The sequence below is a fragment of the Rhea pennata genome, chromosome 4 (assembly GCF_028389875.1).
Source record: "Rhea pennata isolate bPtePen1 chromosome 4, bPtePen1.pri, whole genome shotgun sequence".
In the NCBI taxonomy this organism is placed as follows: domain Eukaryota; kingdom Metazoa; phylum Chordata; class Aves; order Rheiformes; family Rheidae; genus Rhea; species Rhea pennata.
In genome coordinates, this window is record NC_084666.1 from 40,928,270 (window position 1) to 40,943,709 (window position 15,440).

At 34.8% G+C, this 15,440-nt stretch overlaps 1 protein-coding gene across 8 annotated transcripts in view; it reads left to right on the top strand.

Moving 5' to 3' along the window:
- Positions 1-14,305, top strand: part of NEK1 (NIMA related kinase 1) — a 50,325-nt gene extending 36,020 nt beyond the window's left edge. For 7 of the 8 annotated variants that reach the window (XM_062573777.1, XM_062573776.1, XM_062573781.1 and 4 more), the window contains 12 exons: positions 41-106; positions 194-428; positions 2,059-2,211; positions 3,404-3,595; positions 4,228-4,342; positions 4,556-4,638; positions 5,482-5,699; positions 8,045-8,199; positions 9,762-9,973; positions 11,153-11,286; positions 11,577-11,709; positions 13,723-14,305. In XM_062573777.1, the coding sequence (XP_062429761.1) occupies positions 41-106; positions 194-428; positions 2,059-2,211; positions 3,404-3,595; positions 4,228-4,342; positions 4,556-4,638; positions 5,482-5,699; positions 8,045-8,199; positions 9,762-9,973; positions 11,153-11,286; positions 11,577-11,709; positions 13,723-13,736 (1,710 nt within the window). In that variant the 3' untranslated portion in view covers positions 13,737-14,305. The remainder of the gene's footprint in view (positions 1-40; positions 107-193; positions 429-2,058; positions 2,212-3,403; positions 3,596-4,227; positions 4,343-4,555; positions 4,639-5,481; positions 5,700-8,044; positions 8,200-9,761; positions 9,974-11,152; positions 11,287-11,576; positions 11,710-13,722) is intronic. The other variant, XM_062573779.1, reaches the window with a different exon arrangement.
- Positions 14,306-15,440: the final 1,135 nt, after the last annotated feature.

The following is a 15,440-nucleotide window of genomic DNA, read 5'->3' on the forward strand; positions in this document are numbered from 1 at the left end:
TACTGTCCTACGTTGTTTTTCATGCTTCTTGGATTTAAAGGAAGAAAATGTAACTCTTATTCAGGAAGCTGAAGAGGAAACAAAAAAGCCAGATTTTACAATGCAAGTATGTCTAATTGTTTAGTTTTCCTTTTTTTTTTCCCCTTTTTAAAAATGTACTATTTTAAGTGATATATGTTGGCCCTTATTTCAGAATAAGCGAGATATACTGAGAAGATTGAATGAAAATCTTAAAGCTCAAGAAGATGAGAAAGGGAAAAAGGAGAGTAAAAGTATCTCTGAATCAGTTTTGTCTGAAGGTGGTAAGGAACAGCAAGAAGACAACTATCCACTTCTAGGAGATCGCAAAAAATGGGAATCAGGGGCATCTGAGTTGGTAGTTCCTCTAGCTCAGTTATCAATGGAAGACACGCTCTCTGGAACGGACCGTAAGTGCTTTTCTGTCACTGTGATATTAGTGTATCAGTTTACCGTGCATAGTGTCTGGCTTTTTTGGAGATTTTGTGCTCTACTTTTATCCCTTTGTTACAGTTTTATGTCTTCCACTTCTAAAGTAGGTGGTTTTACTTTCCGTTTTATGAAGAATAAAACACAGGTTGAATAATTAAACTGCTTGCAGGGGTTTTATTTTCCTTGATTTCAACAAATAGTCACCTAATTGAATATATGGCTACTTTCCTCATGCTGCATCTTTTCAATAGGCACTAATTGAACAAAAAAAGAATAGAAGGGACTTAAGATACATGCAAACTTCTTAACAGTTTTAATCTTCTCCTTCCATTCCTTCTGATAGTGTTCAAGGCTAATTACGATAGAAGACTCAGTAAAAAGATGGTGTTTTCTAGCAGAAGTCGATCGATGTTTTTCTTAGGATGCAATGCAACTAAAAATTCAGGGAGAAGACAAAAAAACAGAGTAAAGATGAGATGTAATCCTTCTCTGTCTGTGAAGAGAACAGTGAAAAAATCTTAAATCCAAGTACACAATGGTGATGCTTATTCCATCTCTATAGTAAAACTAAGAAATATTATATAGGGTAGGCAATCTCATTCTGTCAAAACTGACTGAGATCTGTGTCAGATTTTCTTATGAATCATCTTGTGCCCCACAGACAGGCTGAGATGCACAGTGCAGGTCAAATTGCTGCTAAAAGCTTGAGCACTTTTATATTAACTAAATATTAACTAAAAATGAAATTTGTAATTCTGATTAACAGATTAGAATGTTTTCAAAAGACTGCTATGACCCCCTGTGGGTAACTTGGAATTTGCACAGAATGAAGATCTCAACACTAGTAAAAATTTACCATAGAACTAAATTAAAATTCTTCTTGCATTTAATGTATTTATCTAACTTAGAAATCCTTTTATGATGTTGTTCAGAGAGCAATAAAATTGGTGGGTTTTTTCAATTTATATCTGTTACTTTTATTTCATCAAGTTATACACTTTATCAGTTTTAGCTTGGTGGGTTTTTGAGGGGAGAAGGGCTTGTTTCCATCAGGACTATCTTTCAGATTTCCTGTCAGCTTTCTCCGGTCTTCTGAGTGGAAGACCTTTTGCTCGCTTTTGGTGCGTCTTACTGGGACTGTTTCACATTGCAATGCAATTTCACAAATAACCATTGAGAGAATGATGGACTTGCTTCATAGGATAAGACTTTTAAGACTATGATATCATAAGATCAAGAAACTTCTCTCTCTTTTGTTCTTTTTTCCTGTGTCGCCACTCATTATTAATCATCACAGGAAGAAATAACAGAAACAAATGTGAAGAGGTAGAAGGACAGGAGACTTCCTAGTTTTCCTTCCATATGAGCCAGTTGGTAGGAGCAAAGATGAAATTTCTAGTCAGGTGAAGTTAAGGTCAGCTCATGCCAGTATTAAACACTTCCCATCCGATTTATTTCACCTGGAGTGCCTGACTTACTGGAAAGACTTTCTGCCATTAAGTTGCAAATAAATTAACTGTCATCTAATAAGCTTTGGTACTAAAAGCAAGACAGTAGTAAACTGTTAAACAAAAGCATCTTAACATTATTTGTATTGTATCCTTACAGGACAAACTCTGGGGGAAGTAATTAAATTGGATATTGGTGAACCTCACAGGAAAGTCTGGGGCAAAAGCCCTACTGATTCAGTCCTGAAGATCCTGGGAGAAGCAGAGTTGGAGCTTCAGACTGAATTACTAGAGGAACTAGATGTAATAAACGGTAAGCACTGCTGCTAAGGTAAGAACTGATCTTGTAGAGGGCTTATTCTTTTTAAGATAAAAAGAATCTGCCTCTCTTCCTTTTTTTTTCCACTTTTTCACTTTTCAAAATATGGCAATTGTTTTCAACAGCTGTATGTATTGTGATTTTTCATACTGAGGGCAAATTTGAAGTAATAGAAGCATATTCTGTCCTTACCGATTCTTTGCAATTCTGTATATTGCCTCAGTTCTAAATATTTAACACAAATTGGTATAGGAACCAGTTGAAACATTTGAAACTCAAATAGTAAGACATTAGGAAAGATGTGCTGGAAGGGAATGATCTTCATTTTTATTAAAACGTTTCAGATTTTGCTTATTAGTATAATCATTGAGTCTGTTTTTTTTAAAAGGAATATCATCAACTTACTGTATTTTAAAGGTCCTATAACCTTCACATTAGCATGCTATTTGCCTATTATTCTTTTCAGGTCAACTCCTACTTCTCATCCTTAATCTATGGATCAGATTTAAGCAGTATGTTTCCTTTTAAGGATGCAAATTCTGTTGCTTGCTCCTCCTTCTTGTCTTTCTGATGAACAACCTTTTCACACTTATTGTTTCACTATGCTGCATTTGTCTTCTCCTCCCTCTTTTCTTTTGCTTTATAAATGCTAGATCCAATAAGCTTGTAGAGTTTCAGAATGTTTGTCTTTGTGGAAACAAAACACTAGTTTATTTTAATAGAACTGAAAATGGTAATTTGCTTAAAAGAAGTAAGACTCAGTTTTATTTAAATTATATAAACCTTTAAAATATTTTCAGCTAATACTCAAAGCCATATGTTATTGTGTTTTTTCGTCCCATGAGTTAAGTAGAAATTGGTTATCATATTTTACCAAGTTTGGTTAAAATTTTAGGTAAATTTTGAAATACAAGAGAACAGTACAACTTGCACCTATTTCAAGCGTAGACATGTTCTAATTTTATTGTAGCAGGAACACCAGCTGTTACAGAAAACAAAAAGGGTACCTTTAGTACTTCTGTTTATCTTTGTAATAGTTATAATAAGACATACTAATTTTTCTACTCTGAATATAAGTGCTTTCCTTGTTTTTTAAAAAAATCTTTCCTAACTCAAGTTGTAGTTTACTGTTGAACTCTGCCAAAGCATTGTGCGCTGTTTAAACTACAGAATAATTTTGTGTTAGATGCTGCAGAAGTTATTGAAGGAGATTATCAGTCCTTAATCATAAAAGAGAATAATGAAGAGAAAGCTTTTCCTACTGCGGGAGCTAAGTCTTCAGTACCAGTTGGTGTTGCTGAATCTGAAACATCTGTACCAGAAGATTATCAAAGAGCTGACCCTACGCAGATGCAGTACAAGCCTGTTCTGCTGGATGGTAAGTCATTTCATTAGTAATTCTAATTATAATCTATTCCAATTCAATGATGAAAAAATGATCCTTTATAGCTTTGTATTTTCCTATAAGTAACATGCAGTTGTTTGTTCTTAATACTTTTTAAATAGGTCCAAGTATTTTGTATGCCCCATGTTGTAACAGTACCAATTTATTATGTTAAATGCCAGAAACTCTTTATGTGCTTATAGAGAACTCTCTAGAAGGCTAATGGATTCTGAAGTACTTCTGTGGGGGGTTTTTTGTTTCTCCCCATCAATTGTGCTGGGATCTTTTCACATATACTATTGTATATGGGCATCTTGCTGACATCTGGTGCAAGGTTGCTTAGGTTTTTAGGACGCATAGCTCTTTGGAGCTGTTACTTTTTTTTTTTTTTTAAATGTTATTTATTATTGTTATTTTTTTATTTGGTACCAGAGCCAAACTTTTAGTTTGGGGACTACAAACTGTTTTGTTTGTTCTTGTGAAATACATAAAATGATTAAAGCTCAAGGACTTAAGTGAAACCTTAAGATTTTTTTTTTAAAAAAAAAAACTGTAGTCTGTCATGCCTCTTTTGGGGATTTATTTTTAATGAAGTGTTTGATTTTTTTTTTTTTTAATAATTTTAGAGCCTGATGATTTGGAAGCAGAGGTGTTGGAAGAAACAGAAGAAAATAAAAAGCACAAAACCAAGGAACTTCCCACCACTGTTAATGATGTATGGGTAAAAGAGAAAGAGGATAAGTGAGTACTCTTCCTTTGATCTTTTCTCTCCAGTTCAAAGAACCAATTTTAAATGAGTAGGATTTAGGTAGAACAGTTAAAACGTTAAACTTAGGTAATGCTTCATTGTTTGTCTGCTGTGTTGGTTTTACTGCACTTGGTGGATGAGGATTTTTTTCAGTAGACTCATGACTATTTTCATGGTATTTCCTCTGGATATGGTGTTTGCAATAGGGCACAATGTGACAGAAGAAATGAGGTGGCTTCTGAGAAGCTAGTCCTTGACAAGATGAAACCACAAGAAGAAGCTCCAGGAGGTCAGTTGAAGACTTTCTTGTTCATTATAACTGGCAGTATGAAGTATTTGTACATTTTTCAGTTAGGAACTAACCATGAAAGAACAGATTTTCTGTTTTGTTTTTCTCTTTTAGTTCGTACGTCTAAAAGCATATTTCTAATAGATTAGAAAGACAAATTTTGTGGGCAGGGAAACTTAAGTGGAGAATTTTTTTTTAAAAAAAAATTATGTCCTCAAACAGGGAAAAATCCATGTTTTGATAGTTAAAAGTGAATGTCAAATTTCTGAATGCTATAGCCTTTTAAAATGACTATTTAAAATGTTACCAAATCTACTGATTTTACCTGGTAAAAGTGTTGCTTTGTTTATAAACGTATTTAATATTGAGCAACTTGGATAAAAGCCACTATTTTAAATAGCTGCTAATGATAGGATTATTTTAATGCTTAGAATTGCTTGCTCGTAGTAGGCTCTGAAGTAATTTCAGAATCTATCTGCAATACTTTCAAGTCTCAGTGATGATGGTTTATGTTTTGTTATGACACAGTTGCTTTGTTTTCCTGTGGTAACTGTTGTGTTCATAATGTAATTCACTAGGTAATGAGAAACATGAAAACCTTAAAGCAGAACAGACTATATCGGAAGACTATGTATTCTCAGAAAGTTAAAAATAATGGGAGAACTTCACATTGGAATGTATTACTGAAGCGATCTGATAGATGAATACTCCTATAGTGCTATCTATTTTCCATTTTAATTGTACAGCTGAAATAATTTAGTTTTAGTTTAGTTATCTTTTGTTTAAGAGTTTGGGGTTTTTAATCTATTTAGATTTGAAACAGACTTTCTCTTACCACACCAGGAACTTGTTCCAATGATTCTCCACAACCTGAACCCTTATTCCAGAGGGTAATACAGCCCCCAGTTGTACCGACTGCCTCACCAGTTCTTTCAGCTCAGTCTTCACAGGAAGAACCCTTGGTACCTCGTTCACGTTCCATATCACCAGCAAAAATTAAAGGCAAAAGTTCTTTGTTGACAGGACTTTCCACAGGGCTGTTTGATGCGAACAACCCAAAGGCAAGTTAAAAAGAAAACCACAGATCAAGAGGAGTACTTTGATTTCTTTAGTAATATTCTCTTTATTTTTTTTTATTGAGGCTTGTTTACCCTGAAAGACTTCACTGCCAAAACAGATGGCATAGCTGTTTCAGCAGATGTTTGTATTTGTCTGTCTGCTGTGCACTGTGCCTTCACTGTGTTCATTGTATCAGCAGGAGCCTGCTGATAGCATTGTGAGACTTATAATTCTGAATGGTGAAATAATGTTCAAAATGTTTGTGGAGGAATACCACTACTTCTCTGGGATGTAACTGATGGGGTTCACAAGGAAATTCCTGATTTCCACTGATTTGCTTGGTTTCTTTTATGCCATTTTTTGAACTTGAAACCACCTTACCATCAGAAACATAAACACTGAACAGATCAGTAAAGGTGTTTTGTTATTTCTGGCAACAAGGGGATAGATGTGTTTCTGCAGAATTTAACTAGCTACTGCAGCTGAAGCAGGAAGACTAAAGAATGAATGGAACTAACTGCCTTTTGAAGGTATTTCCTAACAAGCTACACAGGTAGCTCATAATCTGTGAGCAGTAGCTCACAATCTCTGAGATGATCACAGGATGGTGGATGATGTTTTTAAAATTGTTATGGAACTCGTAGATGAAGCTGGATTCTTTCTTAAAGTTACATGAAACACTTGCCCTTACTCTGACATGCGAAGAATATAAAGGAAGAGCTGCTCTTTGGGGAAATGCGTGTGGCAGTAATTCTGTAGAAACTTGCACACCAGCATTGCATTCAGTCAATATGAAGTACGGGTGATGGCCTGTCGGATAAGAAAAAATGTGTCTTGTCTTCGACTCTGAGCCTTGTTTCTGAGTGCCTGCACAGAAGCTGCACTGTTTAATGGTTAATCAGACATTGAATAGTCTCGACTGGTCGATGCATTACTAGGGAGCATAACACAGGCACAGTTCCTCTTTGCATTTTTGGGAAAATAAGGCTTCTTGGCAAACTGCAAACATTTTCTCAGACGCGTATGTTCACGTAAATGGATTTATGACTCTAATTGTGATGCACGGAGAGTTAGTCCACTGTTAACTTCCCTAGTTTACGAAACGGCTTGTCTGACAGCTGGATAATATGACCCAGACTTAGTTATGCCACCTGTTATTGCATAATTTTCATGTGTTTTGGGTGTGTTTGTCACAGCAACAGGTGTTTAGTTGTTACTGCTGCAGTTCATTTGCTAAAAGATGAAGGAACTCTGTTTGCAACAAGAGTAAGTTCCAAACGCTGGAATCCTCTGCAATATCTGCAAGTTTATAGAATGTCCCAATAACCTCTGCTGCTGCTCTTCCCTGGAAAAGTAAAATAAAAATAAATAAATAAATAAATAAAACACTTTGTGGGAGCTGGGCGGGGTTAATGTCCTGCCTGAAGGAAGCCTGTGTGTGCTAGCAAAGGCAAACTAGTAGGAAAAGAAGCATTTTTTTAGAATTCCTGGAAGTCTTTAGATGATGCGGTAAGGTCAGTCTTCTAATTTTCCTGTCCTTTGGTTGTAATGGCCAAAAAGTGTATATAAATAAATAATACATAAATGTTGATACAAATAGCAGCAAAGAAGAGGTGGAGAGGTGTCTGGGTTTTTTTCCACTGATTAAAATTTAGGAGATAGCTCTGAATACATCCATGTTCAGTGTGGGGCTTATTGGTGAAACTCCTTAGGGCAGATAGTATCTTGTTTCTTGTTTTAGCAATACTGTGTTGAATATTTAGTATGCTGTTTGGGTCCCTAGACAATTACAAGAAAGATCCTGTTGATCACTGAGCAAACAGTTACTTTGTTTCCGTGTTGCTTTATTTCCCTTGCAATGAATTAGTGCTTTAAACAAAACCTTCTTCCTTCGTGCTTTGAAATATCCCATAAGCAAAATTTAATGTTTTCAATGACCCACCTAGAGATGAAATAATAAATGTCAGTTTTAAAAAATATTCCTTTGTCAACTATTCACAGCTGTGTTTAAGTGGTTGCTTACAATGCATGTCAAGTGCATTTAAGTTACTTATGCACCACAGTGTTCCTTTTCTTAAGATAGTCATCAAGCTAATGAACAAATCTTCACAAAAATTTATCTATTTCCTTTACGCTTTTCAGTCACTGTAACTGAAAAAAGGGGAAGGTATGCTTTCTGTTATATTCCAGAAGCCAGATTTTCAATGATTAGGCTATTCATGCTGGACACATCTTTTTTTGAATTGGCCATCAAAAGACTGCACAAAAAGTTAATTTTAATGTAACTTGTAACCTCGGACCTTTTTGATTTGTTCCCAAACATGAGGCTTTTTTATTACCTTTGCAGATGTTGAGAACATGTTCACTCCCAGATCTTTACAAATTGTACAGAACTCTAGTTGATGTTCCCAGTGTAGCAGATGTACAGCATCAAGATGATCTTGAAATAGATGATACAGAGGATGAACAAGGCAAAGAAGGACCCTCTGATTCTGATGACATGTAAGTGTGATATGTTTATCTAGCATTTCAAAATGTATTTTATATCAAGTGTATTTTTTGTTAGACACTAATAGCTATATACAGTGTAGCAGCATGGGGGAGTTTTAACCATATATTAAAAACTCTATGTTGCTTTCAGGAGACAAGTTTGTTTGTTCAGATCACTGTTTGCTCTGAGTCTTTATTTGGAGAATTGAGAAGCTAATCAGATGCACCGTTCATGATAACTATATGAATTTCTACCCCCAATTCTATCCAAGATGGTTTTCTGTGGGTCTTTTCCTTGCTTTCCACTGAAACAGATCAAAGTTGATAGCTACTAACTCTTTCCAAAATAAAGATCTCTTGAATGTTTCTTTTCTTTTTGTCTCCCTTACTGCTGTATCAGGATATCCTTTAATTTACCCAAATTTTTCCAGGGGCTTCAAAATCCTGACCTGAATTATTTCTGATTATTCCCTATAGCTTGAACAGTCTGTAGGAATCAAATTATGGGATGTATATGTTCTAATAAGACCCAGATCTATTTTTTTTGCTCCAAACTTATTTTTATCTGGATTAAGTCTTAATTTCTTTCCAGTGTTTCCTTATAGTATACTGGATCAAATTCAGGACTGTTAATTGTCTTTTTTTTTATCTCTCTCTCTAACCTCCCCCCCCCCCAAGATTTTTTCACTTGCTTTCTTTCTAAGTCGCATTGAGCAATAGAATTATTTTCTCTGTTACTGTAACTTGGACCTTTTATGTCCTTGTAGCCATACTGTGCCTAGGTTCTTTTTGTAGAGTTGTGTGTGTTGGTCACCTGTGACAGTGATGGCTTCTGTCCATGGGGTTAAATAAGTCAATCAGTTTCATACCATCTTAGGACCAGTCACATGAATGTCTTTTTCCCTACCTTTGATTAAAAATAAGCTTTACGTATTCCTGCATGTCTAGAATGTTACTCAAAAAATGATTCCTCTGCTGTTTTGACCATATAATCCTCATTTGTTTTCTTTTGCTAGCTCCTCTCCTCTTTTTAACCACATGAACAATTTTTCCACTTAATTGCTTCGCTGTAGCCCATTACCTCTCTGCTTCATTTTAAAGATACTTACTTCTTGTACTGTTGGCCCCTTCTGTCAACCTCTACTGCCCATTTATTAAATTTATCTAATTGTCATCTTAATGGATTTTTTTTTAATCCCACATGTATACAGAGTGCTCTGAAAAACTACACTGTTTTTACAAAAAGCCACAGATCCTGCTTTGTTATTCCTGCCACCCTTCCCCTTAGCCTGCTCAGAGCTTTTGCCTTATCCATTGTCTGTTTAGGCAGATCTTTATTCCCTGTGTCTTGCATGGTATAGTGGTAATGGTGCTGTAATCATAATGGTTTAAGAACATAAAGATCTGTAGAAAGTGCCAATTTCTTTATTTAGACCAGTGGTATGACAGAAAAAAGTTATATATTCAAAATATTTTTCAGCTATTCTGGATGGCTTAATAAATGAGAGGAACTCTTCGAACAGAGTTTATCTTGTAGGATATTAATTACATAATCTTGTATCACTTTATTTTAGTATGTTTGGGGAGGCAGATACAGATTTGCAGGAACTTCGGGCCTCAATGGAACAGTTGCTTAGGGAGCAGCCTAGCGAGGAATTCAGTGAAGAGGAGGAATCTACTTTAAAGGCCAATGCTATGGAATGCATAACAAATGGTACAGAGCTGGATGAAGAAGATGAAAATAACCCCAGCAGTGAAAGTGCACTTAATGAAGAATGGCAGTCAGGTATGATCTCTGATATCTGTTTTTATCTGTCTTTTTATCTGTAAGACTTGTTTACTGATGTTAACAGTACAAACACAGAAGAATTTTGTATTTTATGCTTATAATAAGGTAAAGGTCTAATTAATAACTTTTGTATAAAAGTTAGAGAAAACAAGTATTTACATATTCTGAATGTCAAGGTCAACATCTAAGCAACAATCAGAGCTGTAAATTAAATGTTGGCTGTTTGTATTTGTTAGGCACTGATCATAAATCTTTTTCTCTAGTCATTTAAAACCTGTCTTCAAGGAAGATCAAAGACACTTTTTTTTTTTTTTGATGAATAATTCATTACTGCAGTGTAAGAGTGGACAAATAAATAGTAGTTGACATGACTGGAATGCCTGGGATCCAGCTAATATTAGAATTAATTAATTCAACAGGCACTCAAAAGGAATGTGAAGTTGTTAACCTTGTCCTTCTCCCAAAATAGCTACCAATGCAGTCAAACAAAAAATGATACAAAACTCTAAAAGTAGTAACATTTTTTTTGTATTAGCAATACACAGTGGTGTACTAAAGTGTCAGTTCTGTTTCTAAAATTCTGGTTGAAATGTCAGTATTTTACTACTGTTTTAAAATAGTGTGTGCTTATAAAAAGATGTATAAAATAATTAACCCATAGCTATTGTGTCACTTTATATTATTGAGGACAACCTTAAATTGAAGATCTATAAATATTCCTGTAAAATAATGCTCCAATCTAAATGCATTTTGGTGAGTGTTTTAAAGTAAAATAAACAAGTAATATACATTTTTAATGTAGATCGGGTATGCAAGTAGAGTCCCTCATAAATCAAGTACTTATTGAGAATGTTGGCTAATAGGATTTTACATAAGCATTCTATCTTCTATTGTTAATTACAGCCACTGAACCCTTCTTGGAGAAGATAGCTTGGTGCTTCCCATTTGGGATTCAGAATGTATTGACTCTGTTAAGACTGTCCCTTTTTCTTTGTAGGTTGTTCAGGACATCTGTCTGTGTCATTAAACACTCTTGAGCTTAGCTGTTTTCATTAGATTTAGAGGTCTGTGTAGATGTCAAATTCAGGAACATTGAAACAACATATTCAGAATGTAGGACAACTTCTCTATTTATTTATTTATTTATTTTACCATTGCTCATTCTTTCTCTTATAGATAACAGTGATGGAGAGCTTGCCAGTGAATGTGAAGAATGTGATAGTGTCTTCAGCCATTTGGAAGAGCTGAGATATAACCTGGAGCAGGAAATAGGCTTTGATAAATTCATTGAAGTTTATGATAAAATAAAGGTTGGTAAAATAACCTCAAGTGGGAAATATTTTAAGAGACAAGATGAATGCACTTAAGACTTGTTTACTAGTAACTAATGGCATGATGTGACAAGAATTAACACATTTCTTTAGACTCTTATTTTGTTTCAACATGCAGAAGAATTAACACAGAAAACTCCATGCTAGTGGATCAAAAAGGAAAGCTTTGGGTTTAACCATGAATTGCATTGAAAAAATCTGTGAACTATTAAATTTTATACGTATTTTTACATTTTAAATTTGGCCACTGAGATTGTTCTTTCTCCTAGGCTATACATGAAGATGAAGATGAAAATATTGATGCTTGCTCAACTATAGTTCAAACTATTCTGGGAAATGAACACAAACACCTGTATGCCAAAATACTTCATCTAGTAATGGCAGACGGAGCCTACCAGGAAGGTAATCAAACAAATATTGGCAATTATGGGTTGTCTTTGTTACAGGTTTTTTTCTTGGTTATATACAATAGGTTCTAATATACTTTTAAACCATCTCTGTGCTTTGTAGTTATAATGATTGGTTAAATTGATAAAACTCACTTTTTTGCACAACAGATATTTTCATTACTGCAGCAAAGCATGGCAAACTTTGATAAAGCACACTGACCACTGATTTAACAGGATACACAGTCACCTATAATAATAACAGGTGTCCTCTTAAAGGTGAAATATAATTATTTAATTTCTGGAAAATGGTCATTTAGTTAGGGAACATCAAAGACTAGAATAAAGCTTTCAGAGTTGCAAATAATTTTAAGAGATAGTGATCTTTCTTTTTAAAAACTAAAGTAATACTGTCCTTTCCAGAACTGCTCTTTCAATGAACTGCAGTGTTACCTGAACCGTTGTCACTACTTTTCTGAGAGGAAGGCTTCATTTGGTTCTTTATTGTATAGTTGTCATTGCCTAGAAGAACTTGGGGGGGAGATCTGATCTATCTTAGTTTTCAGGCAGTTCACTGATACATGAAGATAACTTGTTTTAGTGGGAGCCTCCCTAGATTAGCAGTTTACTAAGTGAATGGGCAGTTACTCAGGGTCTTCAGAAGGTCACTGCAGGAGATACCACACAGCCCATTATCAATGAGAAACACTGGTGCCAAGAAATAATTTGCAGTTATGTAGTTTTGGCTTTCTAATGATGAAAGCCTGTACTGGGGGGGGGGGGGGGAAATAGAAGTCTGAAATAGCTCAAATTTGTATAGACATTGGAAATTTAATGTGTTGTTAATATATTGATCATTTATTTAATGCATTACATATTTAAATTTTTTAAATACATGTTACACAACATTTTATTTTCTGCATATTTTAATGTCTTTTACAAATCTGTTGCAATAGCAAGCGAATAAAGGGTCAAGTAAGAGTATTCTAATTATGACTTTAAGGTGTTAATATATAAATGCTTTTGGGGAAAAAAACTCTTAAACTAGTTCTTAAAACACTAATTTTTAATTAAAAAATGCAAGGGGAACTCCTAACATAAATCACTGTTTATATTTTCCCAATTTTTCTTTGCCATTGTTGCAGAGCAGTTCAGTCAATCAGAACACCAGTACATGTGGGTTTCACTCTGTGTTATAAAAGTATGACAAAAATCAATGTTTGAAAAATCTTCTTTCAACCACAGTTGATTGACGTAACAGAATTGTAAGACATATTGTGGTGGTTATTCTTTCAAGCATCCAGGAGACTGACAATGTAGAATGGCAGTGGGGAGGAACAGACACTGTACCAGTTTCTTTTCCTTAACGCTTTGCATTAAGGATATTTTAAAGCTAGTACTAAAGGCTTAAAATGACAATTTGCTGAAAATGTTTGGCATACTTTTAAATTGTAAATTGTTGTCTGAGTGAATCCTATTAAAATGAGCTGACTTTGATCTTGCCAAATGCTGATTAACAAGTTCCTGTTTCTTAATAGCTTCATTTTACAAACGTGTGGTAGTGTATGAAAATGTAAAGAGGAAAATATTTCTGTATTTTGGAGATTTGAAAAGGAAAGAACTGTGCTAATAAAGGTTAATAGAGGGCAAGTGACAATCGGAAGCATATTCAGGAGCTACTGCCAAGTTTTATGCTCCTCACGAAGAATTTTTTAAAAAAATCTGTATTTTTCTTTATTAAGAGCATTGCCATGTGTTGACAGCTTCTTATGTAAGACTAAGTGAAGCAGGCAATTTGAGATGCAACTACCTTAAATTCAGTAATAAACATGTTCACTGTTGTTCACTATTTGTAGCTCTAGTGCTTTCAAGGCAGTTTTGGTATCAGTCACATCTTCATTTCTGACTTTTACTTAATGAATTCTTCTATTATTGCTTATTGAATTGTTTCTCTAAGTTTTTGTTTTTGTACTCCAGGCTGATTTTTATCTTGTGCCTCCTTTTCCCCTCCCCCCTCTGCTTTTTACAGATAATGATGAATAAATCTGACTCAGGAAATTCTTTAACACTCTACTATATATCAGTGTTTGAACTCTGCACAGTGGAATAACAGTTGTAGCAGGAAATTGTAACGTGGGGCAGGAAAAAGAAGATGCAAGAAAAGCATGTTGATTGTATGAAAAGGGGCGGGGGAACATACCTTTTAAATTGAGATATTTTTACATTTTTTTGTGTTCTTGCATATGTGTTCATTAATAATTTCTTGCCCAAAATGAGAAAACATACGTCCATCTTCCAAACATCTTCCAAATTCACACTGAAGTACAGAGAAGAATGCCTGAAGATGTTCTGACACAAACCTGAGACCTATCATGTAATACAGAATCTTTGCCATCTCAGCAATTGGCTGCTAGGATGAGAAACCAATTGGAAGGATTTCCATGTTGTGAAAGTACCCGCTTCTGGCTGTTCACCTGCATGCTCTTTACGCCTACATTCGGAAGTTACTTCATTTTTATTGACCCTTGTGGCTGTATGTAATAACACCTTAATTTAGTGGTCTAGTTTGAGTATTTCACTTTTTATTTAATAAAAGTATATTTTATTTTGAAGCTTAAGGCTTCTGTCACTACTTAACCAGCGTCATCTGAAATATCTTGATGTTTCCAAATGGATGTTTCCAAACTGACGCAAAGTGATAATTCAGTCATCATTGAAATGTCTGAATTTTCTTGATTATGCAATTCATCTGGAGCTAGAGGATCTTTTTTCCAATATTTTTCTTCCTCTTCCCCCTTCTCTGTCTGTTCCCCAAGATCTCAGTTATTTATTTCTTTGAATTTTGCAATTTGGATAGTGATAATATTGTAAGCAGTTGAAAGGGTTTCTTAGGATTTATTTGTTTGTTTGTTTGTTTCTAAAGTCCTGCTGATATACTCTGAGTTCCGGCAGCCACAAGGATGAAAATAAAATACTGCAGGCACAAATGCTATATGACGCTTGTCAACTTTTGGCTAATGTTTTGTAGCTTGGTTTCCTCACCACAATCTGGGAAAGGAAAACAAACATTTCTTATGCCCACCTCTCCTTGTGCTGTTCCCTTTAGCAGAGCAGTATCGTACAGAGCAGAAGTTAGGCATATGGTTGTTCTCTGATTCTTGTCTCTGGAAAAGCTATACTAGCTTTACTTGTACAATAGTCGCTTGTTACAGGTGAAAGGAACTGTCAAACTTCCAACTGCCCTATTGGAGAAAGTAGATTTTTTTTTTCTCAGCCACTGAAGTAACAGCCAGTCAGAATAATCTGAAATTGTCTAAAGTTACTTCTCCACAGAGTTAAATCTAGTATGTATATTATTTATAACTGTCAAAATATGTACATGTTTTTTGTATAACTGTTTTATTGTGTTATTAAAATTTTGGCCACTGAAAAGTGGTTTGGGGGGTTTTTTGCTTTATCTTTTTAACATATGATTCTTGAAGGTAGACCAAATTCTAGGCTATTTCAGCTGTATCCTGGGAACCTGCAATGAGAGCTCTGAAAAGATAATTACTAGTAAATGCTTTTAATATATTGACTACATTTTGGATATCATTATTTACTTGATCAGCAGCTACTGCTTCCTCTAATGAGAAAGTATGTTCATTGCTGGAAACAGTGCTGGTTCTGCCCTATGTGCTTCCGTTCCTTTTGCCCTTCCTTCTGTTTATTTGCCTTTTTCTTTTTTTTAAGTTCCTTCAATTTTTG